Source organism: Lithobates pipiens, unplaced genomic scaffold, assembly GCF_037356315.1.
Source record: "Lithobates pipiens isolate NorthernLeopardFrog02 unplaced genomic scaffold, aLitPip1_a1.2 Scaffold_22, whole genome shotgun sequence".
In the NCBI taxonomy this organism is placed as follows: Eukaryota; Metazoa; Chordata; class Amphibia; order Anura; family Ranidae; genus Lithobates; species Lithobates pipiens.
Window position 1 is genome coordinate 196,635,112 of NW_027507784.1, and position 21,665 is coordinate 196,656,776.

Consider the following 21,665-nt stretch of genomic DNA (forward strand, 5'->3'; position numbering starts at 1 on the left):
CCCTAATACTCCTCTGAACAGAACTCTCCAAGTTCTTACTAAACAGGGCGATTCATTATCCCCTTCCTCCAGTGTCCCATAACCCTACAGGGCTTCAACCCTAGGAAATGGTTCTGGCATCCCTGAATGCAAGTGGTCAAGGTTTTCTGACATGTGGCAGCTGCAGCCCGAACTCCTGGCCCCTCCATGGAAAAGAAGGCTGAAATACAAAAAGGTGATACATGCATTAATAATATCACAAATAAAATGATCATAGATTGTGGGCACGGCACAATAGATTTAGACAGAAAGGACACAAGCATAGACAACAATGTTGTGTGCCTGAGTGTGACTAGCTAAACTAATATATCAAATATGGGAAGAGACCCAAATCTGAACCTCAACGTAGACAAACAGTCCTCAGTCTGGTTTTCTGATGTGCTGCCAAGACGTAAAAACATTAAGACTCAAGCAAACCCTAAATGCTGCGTATTTCTTTAGTGCAGCTAGCTAGGTCATAACTGATATATAAATACGGAAAGGACAGGAACCCCCTTTACTGTTGTGCTTTACCTATGTACAGCAAAACAAGGCTATAAAGACAGAAAGACCCAAACTTCTATGTTGTGTATTTCTGACAAACCACCACAGTTATAAGATTAATATGAACACCAACTCCCGTGTTGTGCATTTTTGCTATGCCACAGGGAAAAATATGGAACACAAGACAATCCTTTCTGTCATGCACTTCTGTAGTGTAGTTCAGATAGAACCAACACTGAGAAAGGACACGAGCAACCTGCAGCATTGTGTTTTTCTGAAACAGAAAGCACCAACAAGCTTCAATCTTGAGTATTTCTGCTGTGCAACAACATAAAAGCAGACACTGAGGAAAAAGACAGACAGCCTTTACAGCTGCAATCTTTCTGGTCTGCTGCAAAATAAAACAATAACGTCATGATGAGTATTCCTGCTGTGTAGCAAAACCTCAATCAGAAGGGACAGATAAGTTTAGGGTTCCCACACCCGTGCGACCCAACCTGCGACTTAGGACTGCAAGACGCATGAGAAGTCATACACTATGGCTTCCAATGGGTACCATTTGTGTCTGTGCGACACCAGCAGTCCCTGATTCCTGGATCCACAGACCTCAAGATTACACAGGTCGCAGGGAAAAAAACAAATAGCAATCTTCAGGTCGAACAAGTGAGGGGTCCCCAATGCTGTGACTCCCTGGAGGATTGCAGCCAACAAACCCCTGCTGTGTATCCCTAAGATGCAGAAAGGTAGATCCATGAGAAACACTGCTTAGCCTGATATACAAACGATAAGGCAGTAAATATAGGACATACAGGACACAAACATTCAATCTTTGTGTATGTCTGATGTGTAGTAATATACCAATACTGAGCAGAGAGGCCACCATCCTCAATGTGTCTCTCAGCTGAGCAGCAAAAACAAAATCAGAAAAAGACAAGCAACCTTCACTGCTGTGTCCTTTCTGATATGCAGCCAATAAGGCAGTATATATGCAAGACATAAAAGGACAGACAACCTTCAATCTTGTATATGTCTGATGTGCAACAATATAACAATTCTGAATAGAGATAGCACATCCATATTGAAGCGATTTGGCCTTGCGACTCAACATGTCAAATCGCATGGCTAAAATCAGCACAACACCACTTTGTGGTGCTACATGGATTACCAAAGGCAGTATATGTACTACAACTGGCAGGGGTTCAATTTGTATTTCTACTATGTAGCCCAACAAATTCAAACCATCAATTTTCACTGCTGCCTTTCTGATAAGGCAGTAATACAGGACACAAAACCTCACAGACCTTAATGCTGTATAAATCTGATTTTCAACAATAAAACACTCTGAATAGAGATAGCACATCCATATTGAAATGATTTGTCATGCGACTCAACATGTCAAATCGCATGTTTAAACTCGGCAGCCATTGCTGTTAATAGCACTGTCTGAATCAGCACAACGCCACGCAGATCAGGACCATCAGACTTCACTGCTGCCTTTCTGATAAGTAACCAACAAGGCAGTAAAACAGGACACAAAGCCCCACAGACAGACCTCAATCTTGTGTATGTCTGATGTGCAGCAATATAACCATTATGAGCAGAGATGTCACCAGACACAATGATGTGCATTTCTGCTGTGCAACACAAAACCAGAAAGTACAGACCACCTTCACTGTTGTATTTTTCTGATCTGTAGCCAAACAAAGCAGTACCTTTAGTATATAAAGGACAGCAAACAAGCTTCAGTGCAGTGCATTTCTGATGTACAGCAATATAGCCCTTATAAGCAGAGATGTCACAAATCTCAATGTGTATTTCTGCTGTGCCACAAAAACATCCCAGCAAGCACAAACCTTCACTACTGAGGTCTACTGGTGTGCAGCCAATGAGGAGTCATGGTCTATCCCTTTATGAAATAACCAACAGGCAATTTATTTCATAGGCATAGCCTGGGCTGTAGATACTAAACCTTCACCACCAGAGAAGGAACAGATCCTAAAATGGTTGGACACCCTACTATTAGTAGTAGTTGTTGTCCTACCTTACCTCCATAGACTGAGCAAACGCTAGCCAGCACATATCCAGGTGGTGCTGATTAGCAACTAAAGTCTCAATGAGCCCAGCCCTAGAGACCAATTTAAGACCTCTCTAGAAGAGGTGGTTACCAGTTACCCTGGGAGGTAAATAGCCATTTGCAGGCTTCAAACAATTAATTATGTAGCTCTTGCATAGGTTTGCACAGAAAATCCTCAATTAAAAGGATGTAGGGAGCGATCTATGGTGAATCGCCTTTAGATCTGCCACTGCGTGGATTGTAGCCCAAACCAATAAAAAAAGTTTCTTCTTACCTCCTACACTATAATATAAACACAGTGTAAAGGTGGAGTGGGAGGTTGGAGCTTATGAAAGTTAACTATAGCCCCAAAAGGAGGATCTGTGACAAGGGAACCCCTACTGTGCCACACAGTAGCTTGGTCTCTGCCCATCCTTGAATGTTAGGTCAGCTTTTAAACATTGTGAAGCAACTTCAGATTCCTAGCAGCTGGGCTAATAGGGCCGGTAACCTAGTGCACCTGCTGACCAGGGGAGCTTCTGAATCCACCAACCACTGCCCAATTAATAACCTGTTCAGTGGTATACCTGGCCTGTAAGTAACTTTGTATCTACCAGGTCCCCTCTGTACGCTATATTCATCCCTACTAAATGTACCACAACTGGGCATGTAGGGAGAGGCTGGCAACCTACTGCTGCGATAACCACAGTGTCTCTGCTGTAAGAGGGAGCTGTGGCTGGTGGTTTTAGCAGTGGCGTCTGCGCTATTTGTATCCCGACCCCAGGTTCTGCACTGCACCAGTCAGTATATACACGGGGAAGGGGGAGCAATGGCCTACCTACCTCTTTCTCATCTGAGGTGGTTTAGGCACACTCGTTCCTCTGCACCACCTGTCCACCATACAGCTTCTCTGATGTAAGAGGGAGCTGCGGCTGGTGTTTTTAGCAGAAGCTTAAGGGCTATTTGAATCCAGACCCCAGGTGAGATCTCAAATGCCCAGGAACCCTCTGGCTGGAATTGGGGATTTTGCAGCTAAATTCCCACGGCAAAAGGAAAGTAAAGTACTCACCGTTGTCGTCTTCCTCTTTTTGCCACAGCCAGCGGGCTTGCTTTTCCATCCTTATGGTCCACACGCAAGGAGGATAGCCGCCAAAGTGCTCCCCCCCCCCCCCAACTGCTGTCCCCATAGGGAAGTCAGTCTATATACATGGGGGGGGGGGGGGGGCAATGCCTTCCATTCCTCATTCCCATCTTCATATCTGAGGTGGTTAAGGCAGACATCCACCGTAGTAAACTGGTGCCTCCTCGCTCTAGAGAAAGGAGGATGCGGGCGCCTGCTCCTACTGACTCTCAGCCTTCCCTCCTGGGTAAGAACGCCGCTGCCATTTTCCCGAAGTTTGAAAATGACGCGGGTGCTTGTTGCCACACCCTCTCCGGCAGCCCACGCGAGCTACCGGGGACCCAGGAGTCGGGGACAAGCCCCCTGGAAAGAACCGATGGCCAGCACCCCCGTCTGAACAGCCACCTGTACAGGTAAGGAGGGGGGAGACAGGATAATGGCCCCTGAAGTTCTGGGTACACCACTGTACCCAGGGTCCTTCAGCTCTCAGGGGGGCTCTTCCAATTTCTGCTGCCCGCCCTGAGGAAAAGATAGGGGAACCCCCCAGGAAGGACAAGAATATCCTACCAGACCCAGAGGCTTCCCAGGCTTGTGGTCCGGCTCCCAGGGGGAGACCACCAGCCCCAGGCTTCGGGTCATTTGGAAAAAAACAAACAGTTTCGCTGTGTAGGGAGAAACACAATCAAAAACTGAGGATCAAGGGGAAGGGTGGGGACTTAAAACAGCTGTCGATTGATTGTGTTTCCTGTAGGGAGGAGCCTCTCATCTCAGGTGTGCCGTCCTGGAAGATGACTTGAGAAAAATGCTTTTGGCAGCAGCGTTTTGTGGGTGCTTTTAACCCTTTATTTGGCCACTAGCAGGGGTTAAAAGCACCCCAATAGCGCTCGAAAAAAGCTGGTAAAGCGATGCTAGTTTAAGCGGCGTTTTACCAGCGTTTTTTGGGCGCTGACATTGTGAAAGGGCTCTTAAAGCACTTGGGCTTTCACATTGGGATTGCAGATGAGGCTTCTTTCAAGCGCTTTACAGGCGCTTTTTTTTTTAACGCTAAAGCGCTTGAAAAACGCCTGAAAAATGCCCCAGTGTGAAAGGGGTCTTAAGGCAGCCTATTTATTGGAGCACATCACACCGAACCAGAAATGATGCATGCAGCATTTCTGGGAGCAAACTGCCACACTGGTGTGCTGGGAAACTGTTAGGGCTCCATTTAGAATAAGTAGCACCACAGCACGGTAACACGCATGTTGTCACAGTGCGCTGGTGTGAATGGGCCCAAAGACATGCTGGTTCTGGGTCAATGATTCATAGTGAAGCCAGCCAGGCAATCAATATTTTCATATGAAGATCCTCAAGTAGCTATATAAAAAAAAAAAATTAAGACTGACATGTTTTATACCATTCTAATTATTCTTTCATCCAAACTGAAGTGCAACACATACTAGAAAACAGACAATATTTAAAAATTATACATGGAATATGGTATAAGGTATTTAGACTAACAATAAAAAAATAAAAAATAAAACACACTCAGGAGGGTACATTTGTAAACTTCCAGTAGAACACACACGATACAGATAGATTTGTTATAAACAAATATATGTGTTTTTTAGGTCGGTTTCCCATGGGTTTCAAGTTGTATAATAGCAGTATGAACAGTAAGCTTTGGCAAAGCATTTGCAGAGCTCTCAGCAAGCTTTGTTGAATCTTTCCATTCCAGTACCATTCAGTTCCAGTTTATAAATGTTGAACACAGATTCTAATGAGAGTGTCAATGGCCACTAAATACAACCTATTAGCAGGCTTCAAAAGCCTACTAGCAGCTTGCTTAAAGTGGCTATCAACACCCTCATTAGGATCCATGTTCAACAGTAACAAACTGGAGTTGAATGGTACTTTAAAAGCTTCCAAAAGCATGCTGAGATCTCTGCATATGCTTTGTGAAAGGTTGCTATTTTGGCTTTACTTCTCCTGGGGATCATAGGAGTGCAGTTCATTCTGCTCTCCTGTACTCAGTTTTTAGCTGACCGAGGACTAAAATCTGCTGTCGGCTGATGTCACAGTGTCCGACCAGGCCCCGAAAAGATCCTGACCATACGGTCGGGATCTGTCCAGATGCCTGGAGCAGAAGTTGGCTGAGAGTCTGAGCAAGCCGCTCCAGGCCCCTCCACAGCTCAGTGTTCCAGTGAGAGTTGTCACAGGCTTGCTGCTCACTGAAGGCTGAGAAACTAGCGATCAGCAGTGATTGATCGTTCAGTTCTTAGTCTTAGAGCTGTCAGGGGACAGATACAGCATTGGATCGATGCTGCATCCATCTAGGCAAGTATAATTTTTTTTTATTTTTAGAAGCACATACTTCTCTTTTAAGTATCTTTCTACTTCAAATAAAAGGATTTTTGGGAAAACAAATTTGCTTTGTTCTAACCTTGGAAAATATGTTTAAATACCATAAAGCAGCCTCTGTACGTTTCTCATTATGTCTTTAAAAGCCTTGTTTACGAATACACAAACAAATAAGTAACATAAGGCTCGGTTCACACAGGGGAGACTTGTCCAGGCGACTTCGCCGCCTGACAAGTCGCCCCCGTTCTGTACTACGGAACCGTTCTAATAGGAGCGACTCGAGTCGCTCCGACTTAGAAAAAAGGTTCCTGTACTACTTTTGCGGCGACTTCGGGCGACTTGCATTGACTTCTATACAGAAGTCGTTTTGCAAGTCGCCACTGAGGTCGCGGCAGGTCGCGGCAGGTCGCGGCGCTGCAAGTCGTGCCGCGTCCTGTGTGAACCGAGCCTAACAAATTACACATGTAGCTGCTTTTTTGAAGAACAACGGTTTTAAATTCCAGGTGCAAATTTAAATGATCAACACTAGTTGCCCCCATTCACGCTAACATATACAGGCATTAGATATGCTGAACTTGAAAAATTAAATATCTCCGAAGCCACGGGTGGGGTGTAAAGCCTGGCATAGAAGTTACATTGCATGTGTAAACGCTATCTATTGAAGAATTTTCACAAGTACAGGGGTGTATAGTCATTAATTTGCATGACAGGCTTTATGCCCGACCTTGAAAATGCAGTTTTTTTTTTTTACACTGCTTTGTTATTGCTTGTACACATCCATGTGCATGTACTCGTACACAGAGTCAGATAACAGAAGAAAGCACTGTTAGGGATAAGTATACCGTATGTGAGATCCTCTTAAGTAAGACAAACGCTTAAATACATCCTAAAATTCCAGGATGCTTATAACATTATTAATAATTAGCATGTTTCTTGTCTTTAGATAAATGGTTATATTGTACTGAAATATTAAAACAAGAGAGAAATGTCATACTTTGAATCCCCATCTGGGTCTTCTGTATTTGCTCCAGAATTATTTAAAGCATAACTGCTCCTTGGAACACCTAAAAAAATAAATAAAAAAAAAATTAAAAAAAAAATGAAATAGCAAAAGGTAAAAAAATAAAAAAGAAAACATTTTTTATTTCTAATATTTATTCACACACACAAATGTACACACTGATCAGCAGTATCATCATCACTACTGACAGGTAAAGTAAATAACATTGATTATTTATTGGCAATGACATCTGATAATGGGTGGGATACACTGTATTAGGTAGCAAGTGAACATGTTGTCCCTGAAGTTGACGTGTTGTGAAAGGTCAAACTGCTGAAAAAACGAATGCTGGTTCTAAAGGTGTCAAAACACATCAGAAGTGATGCAAGAGACTGGATTTACACAGTACAAAGTGTTTTTTTTTACATGTAAGAGTTGCCATTTTAATAAAATGTATGATTTTAAAATAATTCACCATGGGGAATCACTTTCTTTTACCCTAACATAAAGATTTAAGTGGTTGTAAACCCTTACAACACACTTTGACCTACAGGTAAGCCTAGATTAAGGCTTACCTGTAGGTCCAAGAAATATCTCCTAAACCTATACTGTTTAGGAGATATTTGCCCGAAGACAGGCATCGCTGTCTACGGCGCATGCGCCGTAGACAGCGGCGCGCAGGCGCACTGAGCGCGGCATCGTCAACGACGAAGATGCCGCGCGTGTCGGCTCCCCTGCTCATGCACGGGAGTGACGCCATCGCGGCTTCGCCGAATGACAGCGGCGGAGCTGCGAGACCCCACCGAGAAGATGGATGCGCCGGACTACAGGGGATAGCGGTGACTTCGCTGGCTCCTGTGTCAGATAAGTGACACACAATGGACTACTATGCGATGCATAGTAGTCCATTATGCTTTGCCGGGAATGAAAGAGGAAGTAAACCCATTAGGGTTTACTTCCTCTTTAAGCGTGGGAGTAGGAGTCCTAAAGGGACCATCTGGATACTCTGTAACAAGCCAAGATTGATGCAACATCATTCCAACCATCAGGCTTATATTATTGCAAATAAAGGTGAAATTACTGTGACAAACCACTATAGTGTCAAAGTCAAAACAGAAAGCAGTTAACACTCAAACAAAGTCCAAACGAAATAAAAAAAATATACAGTGTAGCGCTATAAAACAAGGAAACATGAACTGTGATGTCCTGTGGAAAAGTGATAAATACACAAAAAAGTCCAATGTTGACTGAAGCAGACTGGAAAATAATAATTCAAACATATGTCCATCCCATGCTTGATAGTAAATCTGCAAATGCACACAATATGAACACAGTGTGCAAATAACTGTGCAATTGTGAAGAACTCCTCTGTGAGAATAATAAGGTGGGTACGCTTACCGGATCTGGTGGACCCACTTACCTTTTGGTAGTGGGTGAGTCACGCTTAGGTGGACCAAGTGCCATAATCCACTCCACCAGTCCATTCCTCATCCATGTTGGTCAGGCCAGAGAATCCTGGTTCTTTATGGTTCTCCAATGTGGTAAAGAACTCCCTCCCACAGTACAGCAAATCAATGAGTACAGGTACTGGTGATCACAAAATGTATATAAAAATAGATATAAAAAAAAAAAAAAAAAAACAATGTGGGGAGTAAGCATAGCGAGCCCTACGCGTTTTGTCCTCAAAGACTTCTACTGGGGCATAGCATTGCTCCCCCGCATTGCCTGTATATATAGGAATCACAAAACATGTCACAAAATTGGCTATGGAAGTTCCACCTCCGGTGCCGCAGCCAGACGTGATAACACTCTCATATGATCTCCATCATCCAATAGGGCATCTCCCAAGCACATCCTCATGGGAAGTGGAGCAAAAGAACCAATGAAACCCATGTAATCTAACCCCGGAACCATAAAACGAGAAAGGGTGCCAAAGGATAAGAGCCACCCATAAGGGAGGCTCTGCCAATCATGCTCTCCTCATTGTCGGTGATGTCATGAGAAAAAGGTGGCAAAAACACCACGCGGCTGCTAGTCGCAGCGTTAGGGACGCAGGATGATGATAACCCCCAGTCATGGCACCCCATTAATGCGTACGTCACACAACAAAGACATCTGTCCACGTGACCCACATGATCACATGGTGAAGTGCCAAATCACATGACGGGCATGGGTTCGCCCACTCACAGAGGCCACATATCATAATCACCTGACCTCTCAGGGGATATAATAATGACAGTCCCATGATGACAATATGTCACGTGGGTCCCCAAAAGAGCGAATCACGTCTCTCATTGGCATAAACACGTGACAGAATGCAGCTCGCAATCAACTTAACTCCTATGGGCCAACAGGGTGGTCAGGACATATTCCCATTAGAGCTGCAACTAACGATTAATTTGTCTGTCGACTAATCTATCGATTATTTTTTCGATTAGTCAACGACTATCCGATTATTTTTTTTTTTTTTTTTTAATGAATCTAGTGTGTTCTTTTTGTGATTAGATAATAATCCTTTGGATAACTTTACAAAAAAAAATGATACGTACAACTTCTAAATATAATATTTCAACTTTTATTAAATTTTTTCCAAAAAGTACTTCAATGTGGTAAAGTTTTTACAGTATAAAAAAGTGCCAAAAATAAAATGTAAACAACACTTTAGCATCAGGCACGAATAATGGTTATGCCATTGCCATTAATTCAGAGCCTGAAGCATTAAAAAAAATGCCATATAAAAATGCTACAAAAGCACTGCTGCTCTGCACTGCTGCTCATGCTCAACACTGTGTAGTGTGTACAAAACACATGAAAGACATAATATACCAAAATAAAGTGCCCAAAAATAAAAAAGGTAATGCTTTAGGGCATGAGGCATGAAAATTCCATATAAATTCTGCCTAACACTTTGCAAAAGATGCATTCTGAAGGCATTGTGTGTTACCTTACTACTCAACCACACATAATGCCTTCAGAATGCATCTTTTGCAAAGTGTTAGGCAGAATTTATATGGCATTATGCCTCTTGACCTAAAGTGTTATTGTTTAACACCACAAAAATGCTGGTCAACATACAATAACACTATGTATTGTAATCATCTTTGATTTAATTAAATACATAGTGTTATTGTAGAGAGTGCTGATTGAGCAGTATTTATGTGTCGTGTTACTTTAATTCTAATGCAAAACATACCTGAGGAGGTAACATAGTTTTCAAGAAGGAGGCGGAGCCATATCCACAAAAGCACTGCTGCTCGAGTCTGAACTGCTGCTCAACACTGTGTTTGCAAAAAAAAACACAAGTGGCAAAAAGTACAAGGTAACGCTTTAGGGCATGAGGCATGAAAATGCCATATAAATTCTGCCTAACACTTTGCAAAAGATGCATTCAGAAGGCATTGTGCATGTGCAACAATGTGTGGTACTAACTAACCTTACTACTCAACCGCACATAATGCCTTCAGATCAGAATGCATATTTTGCAAAGTGTTAGGCAGAATTTATATGGCATTATGCCTCTTGACCTAAAGTGTTGTTGTTTAACACCACAAAAATGCTGGTCAACATACAATAACACTATGTAATTGTAATCATTGATGATTGAATACATAGTGTTATTGTAGAGTCAGAGTGCTGATTGAGCAGTATTTTTGTGGTGTGTTACTTTAATTGTAATGTAAAACATACCTGAGGAGGTAACATAGTTTTCAAGAAGGAGCCATATCCAACAAAAGCACTGCTGCTCTGAGTCTGAAGTCTGAACTGCTGCTCAACACTGTGCAAAAACACAAGTTCCCAAAAATAAAACGTAACGCTTTAGGGCATGAGGCATGAAAATGCCATATAAATTCTGCCTAACACTTTGCAAAAGATGAATTCAGAAGGCATTGTGCTGGGTAACCTTACCTTACTACTCCTCAACCACACTTGCCTTCAGAATGCATCTTTTGCAAAGTGTTAGGCAGAATTTATATGGCATTATGCCTCTTGACCTAAAGTGTTGTTTAGCACCACAAAAATGCTGGTCAACATACAATAACACTATGTAATTGTAATCATTGATGATTGAATATATAGTGTTATTGTAGAGTCAGAGTGCTGATTGAGCAGTATTTTTGTGGTGTGTTACTTTAATTGTAATGTAAAACATACCTGAGGAGGTAATCGTTTTCAAGGAAGGAAGCAAGGAGGAACCAAGCCCACCAAAAGCACTGCTCAACACTGTGGCTGTGCAAAAATATGGCCAATACAACACTGAAGGCAGCCATGAGCCATCTCAACATAAATACACTAATACAGCCCAACAAGAACACAACACAGTCATGACAAGTGCAAAAGGTTGGGGGCCTGTGTTACTTCCTCCATTACAATGCTATATTTTAGCATTGCAATGGAGGAAGGTTAGCATATCAACATGCTCTGATGTTAGGCTTGCTCTTTTTTTAGTCACAATGTTGCCAGCAACTGAGAAAAGCCTTTCAGATGGGGTTGATGTTGCAGGCACAGACAAGTAACTCTTTGCCAGCATGGCCAAGATGGGAAACCTCTTTTCATTTTCCTTCCACCATTTCAGCGGATTTTTTTCCTTTAGAATAGCCTGCTCACTGAAATACATGTGTATCTCATTCCGCACAACTTCACTGTGGGTTTCTTGATCTTGGATGTGACCAGTGTCATCCTCGCCATTACTGTGGTGGTCATCTGAATCTGAAGAACCGAGCAAAGTGTCTAACAGAGACACATGCCTCTTCTCAGAAAATTTCATGTCTGCACTGGTTGACCATTGTTCCTCACATCGATGTTGCGTTTGCTCTTCCTCGTATCTTCTTTTCACTTCAAGAGCAAGAGCTTGGACCTTGAGGTGAACTTTTAAACTGTCCTCTGCTGGCAGGAATTTTAGTTTGCGGAATCTGGGGTCCAGGGCTGCTGCAATAAGACATATATTTTCTCCACCATTATCTCTGAATTTAGTTTCCCGCTCCCATCTTGATGTCATCTCCTGTGCAGCAACACTTTGGAAAGCTTTAACTGCTGCTGTCTCGCAAATTGTGCTCTGTATGGATTTCTGGAGGCCCTTTACCAGAGGAGGTAGAGCAGAAGCAGTCACATAGGACTCTCCACTCAAGAAAGCAGTAGCACACTCAAATGGCTTCAGGACTTGTTCCACTTCCTCAAGTAAGCTCCACTGATCATGTTTTAAATCCAGGAAGCGCTTCCCTCGTGGTGTGACATCAGGATCGGAAAGAGTTGCATTCACAGGCCACCTCTGTTCAAGCAGGCGGCTGATCATGTGTAAAGTACTGTTCCATCTTACGGATACATCATTTATTAGTGTGTGCTCAGGGGTACCCATTTGTTTCTGCTTTGCTTTAAGCTTTGTAGTGGCCAGCTCACTTTTTTTAAAATGTTCCACAAGGCACTTTGCAGCCCTCAGGGTCTTGCTGATCTGGGGATCCCTCAGGGCATGGTTGACAACTGCAATGTATGACCAGCACACCTGAGAGAAGAGATGCCATGCTTTTCTTCCAAAATACGCAGAGCAGCGATAACATTTGCAGCGTTATCATGGACAACTACATTTACATTGGCCATGGATATCTCAAACTTTTCAGCTGCTTTTTCCACCCAGTTAGCAATGTTTTCAGCTGTGTGCCGATCTTCAAGTGGCATAGTGGTCAGATTGTACGATGTAAGATTCCAGTCTTCATTGATGAAGTGGCATGTGACACCCAAGTATGCCTCTGTGGCAATGCTGGTCCATGCGTCTGTGGTGAGAGCTATTTTTGATTTCACATCTTTGAGTGATGCTTTCAATCTTTCAAAATTCTCCTCATATTTCTTCTCCATCAGCTTAGTGAAATGGGACCTGGAGGGAAGTGTGTATCCTGGGTAAAACGTGTTGATCATCTCACGAAATCCTTGACCGTCTACAATGGAAATTGGTCTCATATCTTTTACAATCATGTTGAGTATGCTATTGGTATATGCAACGGCCATTTGGGGTGAGCAAACAGTGACATCCTTTTTATGGAAGAAGAACTCCTGTACACAGCTTTGCCTCTTCCTGAGAAAAAATAAAAAAAAGACACAATAATAATTAACATTTAGGAACCTGAACCAAGTTTAACCAACATGAATGCTCAATGCTGCTAATAATGTACTTGTACTGCATATTTAAAAGAGGGCACGGGTAGTGTAGTAAATGTCTGTCTGCAATTCAATTTATATTATATTGTTGCTGCTCTGTGTATTGGAAGAAAAGCATGGCATCTCTTCTCTCAGCTCATACATTGCAGGAAGTTGTCAAACCATGCCCTGAGGGATCCCCAGATCAGCAAGACGGCTGCAGTGCAAAAAGTGCCTTGTGAATGTGAAACATTAAAAAAAAACATGAGATGGCCACTAAAAAGAAATTAGCAAAGCAGCACAGCAACAAATACCCCTGGCCCCTGAGCATGCACTAATAATGATGCATCTTACTTACTAGCAGTAGCAGCATGAGCAATAATACATTAATAAATATTGACCACAAATTACTCCCAAAATGAACAAAATACTAGTAAGTAAGTAGTAAGTACTTACAAAGATGGCTCGTCCGTTTGAGGCCGTAGTGCGCCAGGATGTTTTCTTCTGAGGTGCTCGTGCATCGCAGTAGTGCTGCCGTGGTACGCCAGTTCAGTTTTGCAGAGGGAACAAAGGACCATTTTATCTGGCCTCTGTTTAAAGAATTCCCATACCTTTGAAAGTCGTGGTCTGGATTTTCGTGCTGCACTGGAACTTTTTTCCCCATTCCCGGGAGTGGGAGTGGGAGCAGGAGCAGCAGCTGCCGCCGCCATTACCGCCATTTACCCGCGAGATGACACGTGCGTGACGCGTCGACGCCATTTACGCACGTCGACGAATTTTCTTAGTCGACGTACTCGATTACGTTGACGCGTCGTGGCAGCTCTAATTCCCATCCACCTAAAGTACTCAAAATGGACCGGAGGTGGGCCAAACCTCACTTATAGTAGGAGATTGGTTCCAACGCCCGAAAACAAGGGAGGTAGCCGGGCAGACCACTCCCACATCCAACCCTGCATGAAACGGTGGATAATCACATGGTGTGGTTTGTGGTCATTCTAGGTATTCCCAATAAACTGCTCATGATGAGTGGACCATCTTCCACGAAACGCATCGAGGTTATATACTTGTCCGCTATGCTATAGCATTATTGTATTCACCATGGGTATTTAATACTTGAGTCATTAACTCTATTCTGGTTTTATTCATTTACATGTTGGGTGTAGTGTTGAGTTTATGATCATTGATCATGTGCTACATTGTCTATTATGCTACTATTTATTATAATGTGATGTAATAATACTAAGTTTTATTGTATACCATATGTATGGATTAAAATGTTTGTATCAAATGCACTATGCTCTCATGGGGTATTAGTAAATATCCTTCTTATTTACTCTTTACGTTTAATGACTAATTATGCCCTAGTGTTGTGTTTCATGTAAAGTCCCATTTCCCCGTTTAGTTACCATATTATTGGGGATGGAGACCAATGTACTGTTGTCATGGTCTCATATAAAGTCCCAACCTATTCTTTCTTGATTCAAAATGGTTTGTGGTCAAGTCCAGGTCCCCTAGCGTCCACAAAATCATAGTGCAGAACAGAAAAAAGTGCACTCATGAGGGCCACCCAGATAACCCAAAGGTGAAACTCCCTAATAAGAGGAGCGTTGATTGGAACAATAAATCAAAAAACAAACAGGACCATAGATTATGAAATATATATATATTTTTTTAAAACAGCTTACCTGTAAAAATCTTTTTCTTGGAGTACATCACGGGACACAGAGCACCATAATGACTATCTGCATAATACGCTACCTTCGGGTGATTGAACACTGGCAACCAATAGTAAGAAGGTTCCTCCCATATAACCCTTCCCACACAGGAAGTACCTAGTTTAGTAACAAGCAATGAAGATCCCAGAAAAGAAGGGAGGGACCTTTGTGTCCCGTGATATACTCCAAGAAAAGGATTTTACAGCTGCTTTAAAAATCCCTTTTTCTTTATCGTACATCACGGGACACAGTGCACCATAATAATGACTATCTGGAATGTCCTAAAGCAATGCATTTGAGGGGAGGGAACACAGTATTCCTGACCTATAAAGCTGCTTGCAGCACGCTGTGGCCAGAAAGTCTCCTTTTGAGACATCCAACTGGTAAAACCCGGTGAACGTATGAACTGAAGACTAAGCGGCCGCTTTGCAAACCTGAGCCATAGACACCTGTTGGCGCACTGCCCATGATGCACTAACTCCTCTAGTGGAGTGCGATTTTAGGTACCGAGGTGGAACCTTGTATTTTAACCCATACACATGAATACTGACTGGGCGAATCCACCTAGAGATAGTTGAACTAGTCACTGCCTGTCCCTTGTTAGGACCCTTCGGCAGGACAAAAGAGGAGTCAGTTTTCCAAAACAGAGCTGACATCCTTAAAGCGGTCCTCCACTCTGAAGTGGAAGTTCCGCTCATCTGATCCCTCCCCCCCTCCGGTGCCACAATCGGCACCTTTCAGGGGGGAGGGGGGTGCAGTTACCTGGATAATCCAGGTATCTGCACCCACTTCCAGGACAAGACCGCCGCAGATGCCCCCCCCCATTGTGTTCTGGGAAACGCACAGTTCCCTGGACACAGCGGGGACCAGCAGAGACGCGCAACGCGACTCGCGCATGCGCAGTAGGGAACCGGGCAGTGAAGCCGCAATGCTTCACTTCCCGATTCCCTGACAGAGGATGGCGACGGGGGCAGCAGAGAGACGAGCGATTGCTCGTCATCTGCCGCCGACATCGCTGGACCCTGGGACAGGTAAGTGTCAATTTATTAAAAGTCAGCAGCTGCAATATTTGTAGCTGCTGGCTTTTAATTTTTTTTTTTATTTTTTTTTTTAAAGGTGCAGAACCACTTTAACCCCTTCAGGCCCGAAAGAATTTACCCCCTTCTTGACCAGAGCATTTTTTGTGGTCGTGCGACGTGGCTCCCAAACAAAATTGGCGTCTTTTTTTTCCCACAAATAGAGCTTTCTTTTGCTGGTATTTGATCACCTCTGCGGATTTTATTTTTTGCGCTATAAAACAAAAAAAGCGTAAATTGTGAAAAAAATTAAGTATTATCTTTTACTTTTTGCTATAATAAATATCCCCCAAAAAAATATAAAAATAAACATTTGTTTCCCTCAGTTTAGGCCGATGCGTATTATTCTACATATTTTAAAAAAAAAAATAAAAAAATATCGCAATAAGCGTGTATTGATTGGTTTGCGCAAAAGTTATAGCGTCTACAAAATAGGGGATAGTTTTATGGCATTTTTATATTTTAATTTTTTTTACTAGTAATGGCGGCGATCAGCGATTTTTATCGTGACTGCGACATTTTGGCGGACACATTGGACAATTTTTACACATTTTTGGGACCATTGGCATCGATACAGCGATCGATGCTATAAAATTGCATTGATTACTGTAAAAACGTCACTGGCAGTGAAGGAGTTAACCACTAGGTGGCAGTGTAGGGGTTAAGTGTTCCTAGGGGCGGGTTTCTAACTGTATGGGGGCGTGGCTTGTGTGACACCACACTGATCGCTTCTCCCGATGACAGGGATCAGACAATCAGTGTGCTGTAACTAGGCTGTTTACATCAGCATCTCCCCATTCTTGAGCTCCGTGACACGCTCAAGGGTATTTCCGCGGCGATCGAGTCTGCGGGACCCGCGACCATGGTCACAGAGCTCTCGGCAGGCGTGCGCACAGCGGGAAATTCAAAGTAATGCACGGGTGCGTTACTTTGCCCAGCCGTGCCATTCTGCCGATGTATTTATACAAGAGGCGGTCGGGAACCGGTTAAGTAAACCTCGATTGCTCTCACCACATCCAGTGAGTGAAGCAACCTTTTTTTTTCCCCCTAGACTTAGGGTTTGCAAAAAAGGAAGGCAAAATGATATCCTGATTCAAAATGAAAATTGGAAACCACCTTAGGCAAAAAATCCGGACGTGGGCGCATGACCACTTTGTCCTGATGTAAAATCAAGCCAAGGTTATGGACACCAAAAAGACCAATTTCCTAGTCAACAGGATAAAAGGAATACGCTTGATAGGTTCAAAAGGTTGACTCTGTAGGGCTGATAGTACCAAGTTCAGGTCCCAGGGGCATAAGGGTGGTTTAACCAGCGGCCTCAAGTGCGTTACCCCTTTGACAATGGTTTGCACTAAAGAATGGGATGCAACTGGTCTCTGGAAAAAAAAAAATTGTCCTTTAACCACTGGGCACTTAAACCCCCTTCCTAACCAGACCAATTTTCAGCTTTCGGTGCTCTCGCATGACTAATTGTCAAAGTGTAACACTGTACCCATATGAAATGTTTTTCCTTTTTTTTTCACACAAATAGAGCTTTCTTTTGGTGGTATTTAATCACTGCTGGGTTTTTATTTTTGCGCTATAAATCAAAAAAAGACAGAAAATTCTGTAAAAAAAAATTAGTTTTTGATAAAATTTATTGCAGAGTATTGGCAGAGTATTGCACAGTAATGGCAGAGTATTGCACGGTGTTGCAGAGTATGGGCAGAGTATTGTCACAGAGCAGCACCGTGGGCACTAAAGATCCAGCCCACAGCGCTGCTGCCATCTCTCCCCTCTCACTGTACCGATCATTACAGAGAGGGGAGGGAGGAACCGGCGTCATGACGCCCGTTTACAAGTGATTGCTCCATCATTTGTTGGAACGATCACGTGGTAAACGACCGCTATCAGCGGCCATTTACCGTGATCCGTGGGCATGGATGTTCCCGGGGGAGCGCAGGAGCAAGATTCTTTGAGGATGTCCCACGGACCTCCACCCAGAATAAGCCGACCGCGCTGTTGGCATGTAGTTAATGGTCCCTAAAGCCAGGCTTAAATCAACTCCTGCTTGAAGGAAGGCAAAAACCCTCCCAATCGTATACTTGCGAGGGTGCCATCTTCTCCCCTCGCACCAGGAAATGTATGACTTCCAGACCCTATAGTAAATACTTCTAGAGACTGGTTTCCTAGCATTTATCAGGAGTAGACAAGACTGAATCTTTAATACCACGATCTTTCAGGACTCTGGTCTCAATAGCCATGCCATCAAATTTAGCGACCGTAAAGGATGGAATATGGGTCCTTGAGACAACAGGTCTGAACGGTATGGGAAGCACAATGGGTCCCCCACTGCCATCTTCACAATCTCTGTGTACCAAGACCTCCTGGGGCCACCAGGATCACTGATTTTTGTTCCTCCTGTATCCTGCGTAGCAGGTGCGGCAAAATCTGTATCGGAGGAAAAGCATAGATTAGGGAATACTGATTCCAGGGAACCATCAACACGTCTGTCCCGACAGCAAGTGGATCCTTGGTTCTGGATACAAGCCTGTCCAGCTTGGCATTGAATCTGGACACAAATAAATCCACATCTGGTGTCCCCCAGTGCTGGCGGATTTGAAGAAAAACTTCGGGGTGTAGGGACCACTCCCCTGGCAATAATTGCTGGTGACTTAGGAAGTCTGCATGCTAATTGTCCACACCCGGTATAAAGACAGCCGAAAGAAATGGCACATGCCTCTCTGCCCAAGTTAATATATAATTCACTTCCTTTTGGGCCGCCTGGCTCCTGGTGCCTCCTTGGTGGTTGATATATGCCACCATCGTGGAGTTGTCGGACTGGACTCGGACAGGAAGACCCCGCAATCTGGATGTCCAGAATAGGAGAGCCAAGCGGGACTGCCTGAATCTCCAACAGACTGATGGGCAAGGTCTTTTTCGCTTGGGACCATATTCCCTGGATGGATGCCTCTTCCAGGACCACTCCCCAGCCAAGATGACTGGCGTCCGTAGTTACCACGCTCCAGGTTACAGGTGGAAATGATTTTCTGATTTTCAAGGTTCTGGTTTTCGACCACCAAGAGAGGTCCTGTTGTACCTGTGGGGATAGAGACATGGGATGATCCAAGGCTTGAACAGTCTTGTTCCAGGCCTCCAGGATATTGTTCTGGAACAACCTGGAGTGAAACTGTACATAAGGAATTGCATTGAAAGATGACACCATCTTGCCCAGCAATCTCATGCACAGCCAAATCGAAGGTCTCTTCTTTTTACTTTTCGGACAAGCTCCACTATGGAGTTGGAGTTGAAGGGAGGTAAAAACACCTTTCCTTGAGTGGTGTCCAAGATCAGGCCCAGATATACCAAGACCTGAGCCGGACGGAGGGTAGATTTGTCCACATTCAGAATCCAGCCTGGGAACAGCAGAAAACAAACCGTTGTTACGTTTTTGACTAGGATGGAGTAAGATTGGTCCTTTAACAGAAGATCATCCAGATATCCTACAACTGAGATTTTTTGGGACCTTAGGAATGCCAACACCGGGGTCAGAATCTTTGTGAACACCTGAGGGGCTGTGGCTAGACCAAATGGCAATGCCACAAATTGGAAATGACGTCCCTCTACTGCGAAATGCAGAAATCTCTGATGTGGACCAAAGATCAGTACGTGTAGGTACGCGTGCTTGATGTCTATGGACACTAAGTAATCCCCTTTTCTCAGGGATGCGATTACTGAATGGGCTGACTCCATACGGAAGGACCGGACGTTTAGAAAGCAATTGAGGGACTTGAGGTCCAGAATGGGCCTTACCTCCCCCGTTCAGCTTTGGCACTATGAAAAGATTTGAGTAAAAACCTTTTAATCTTTCTCCGTTCGGAACCTTGACAATTACCCTCTGCTTTTCCAGATATTCCAAGGCCAGGAACAGGCATATCTTTTTCTCTGGAGCTGACTGAATTCTGGACCCCAGAAAACGAGATGGGGGAAACTCCCGGAATTCTATTTTGTAACCTTGTGTTACAGTAGAAATAACCCACCTGTCCTGAACCAGTTTCTCCCAAGCATCTGAAAACAGCCGAAGTCTGCCCCCCCCCCCCACCCATAAGAGCAGGGGCACCCCTTCACAAGGTAGACTTAGAATTGGACTTGGCTGATTTTTGGGTCCAGGGTTTTTTCTGACCCTGAGGTTTTTTAAAAGTAGGCAGCTGAGGACATCGATAACGCTTGAGAGAAGAAGCACGCGGCCCTGGAGTGTTGGGAATCTTAAAGGAAGGCTGGTTATTCCTCCTTTTAACAGGAAGTAAGGAGCTCTTTCATCCTGAGATCTTTTAGATATATTTATCCAGATCCTCTCCAAATAGGCGTTCTCCATGAAAAGGAAAATCCACGAGCATCCTTTTGCATGGTGTTTCAGCAGACCAGTTCTTCAACCACAAGACTGCACATATGTATTGACAGTAGCGAAAAACGAGACATCTGCTGGATCGAGTCCTTCAATGTGTCTACTGCAAAACAAAGCGCGAGGAAGCTCCGACAATTCCTCCTGAAAGGGTAGATTCTTAACCAATAAGCAAATACCAATAGCCGCAACCAACCGGCTGAACTGCTGAGCCAGCCACCGCGAAGGAAGCTTTCAGCAAGGATTCCAGCTTTTTATCAGTCAGATCCTTAAACAACCGGGCATTATCCACTGGACAGGTTAGGCTTTTATTCACTGAAGAAATGGCATCATCAACCAAAGGTGTATCCCACTTCTTCCTGAATTTCTCCTCCATAGAATATAAAAGGGAGAACCTTTTTGGAGGCAAGTATATCCTGTCAGGGCGATCCCAGTCAGCGTAAATTACCTGCTCCAATAATGGATGCAAAGGGAATGCCTGGAAACCTTGCTGAGGTCGCAAGGATCCTAAAGTGAAACAGGAGAGTCCAGGCTCCTGAACTGGGGGTAACTTAAACCCAGCTCTTACCATTTCAGCTAAAGACTGGATAAACAATTTTTGGGAATGGGAGGTTGAAATTGGTTCCTCAGAACCCGAATTCTCAGCCGAGGAATCCTCAGCCTCTCCTTCCTCCTTATCCTCTTGCCCACTCTGGTTCCAGATCACATGGACCCATTTGGCTATGAGAGTCCTGGTGCTCAAGTGACTCTCCACTGGAGCCAGGCTCAGGAGAGGGAGATCTATGATTCTTCTTTCCTCCCTGCTTTACTGTGGCAATCATGCCTGCTATTTTGCCTTCAAGGACAGCTAGGGCTGATGCTAAGTCATCCTTAGTAATGTAAGCTGAGGCAGGAACACTGGTAGTAGCCACAACGCCTGACAAATGTAATGGCTCAGCCAAGCCAGATGCTGCAGGTGTGCCAACAGCGCACGCCAGGACACCCGGCTTTTTATTAAGCCTGTTAACTGGCACTGACGACCGGCGTCACCGCTCACGGGCCAGTGCACCCCACATGATCCGTGGCACGCACGCCAACATGGGAGCACCCGTTGTGCACGCACACACCTGCGATGCACGGGCACATGGAGCACGCCCGTGTGGCATAAGTACACACCGCCAGCTATTATTTGTAGCTCCAGTCATACAGCGAGACCCAAGGCGCAGGCAGATTAGAGGCCCCCACACAGTACCATGATATAGAGGGGGGAAAAAATTATTTTAGGTATCCGAGGGAGTACTCACCAGTCCACGTTGCAGGGCCTGTAACAGGCCCAATCTTCCCCCATTACGGTGG

The 21,665-nt window shown here is 44.1% G+C and overlaps 1 protein-coding gene across 4 annotated transcripts in view; it reads right to left on the reverse strand.

Moving 5' to 3' along the window:
• NPRL3 (NPR3 like, GATOR1 complex subunit) overlaps positions 1 to 21,665 on the reverse strand; it is a 366,504-nt gene that overhangs the window by 325,011 nt on the left and 19,828 nt on the right. For all 4 annotated transcript variants that reach the window (XM_077448801.1, XM_077448799.1, XM_077448800.1 and 1 more), the window contains exon 3: positions 7,027 to 7,096. In XM_077448801.1, coding sequence (XP_077304927.1) covers positions 7,027 to 7,096 — 70 coding nt within the window. The remainder of the gene's footprint in view (positions 1 to 7,026; positions 7,097 to 21,665) is intronic.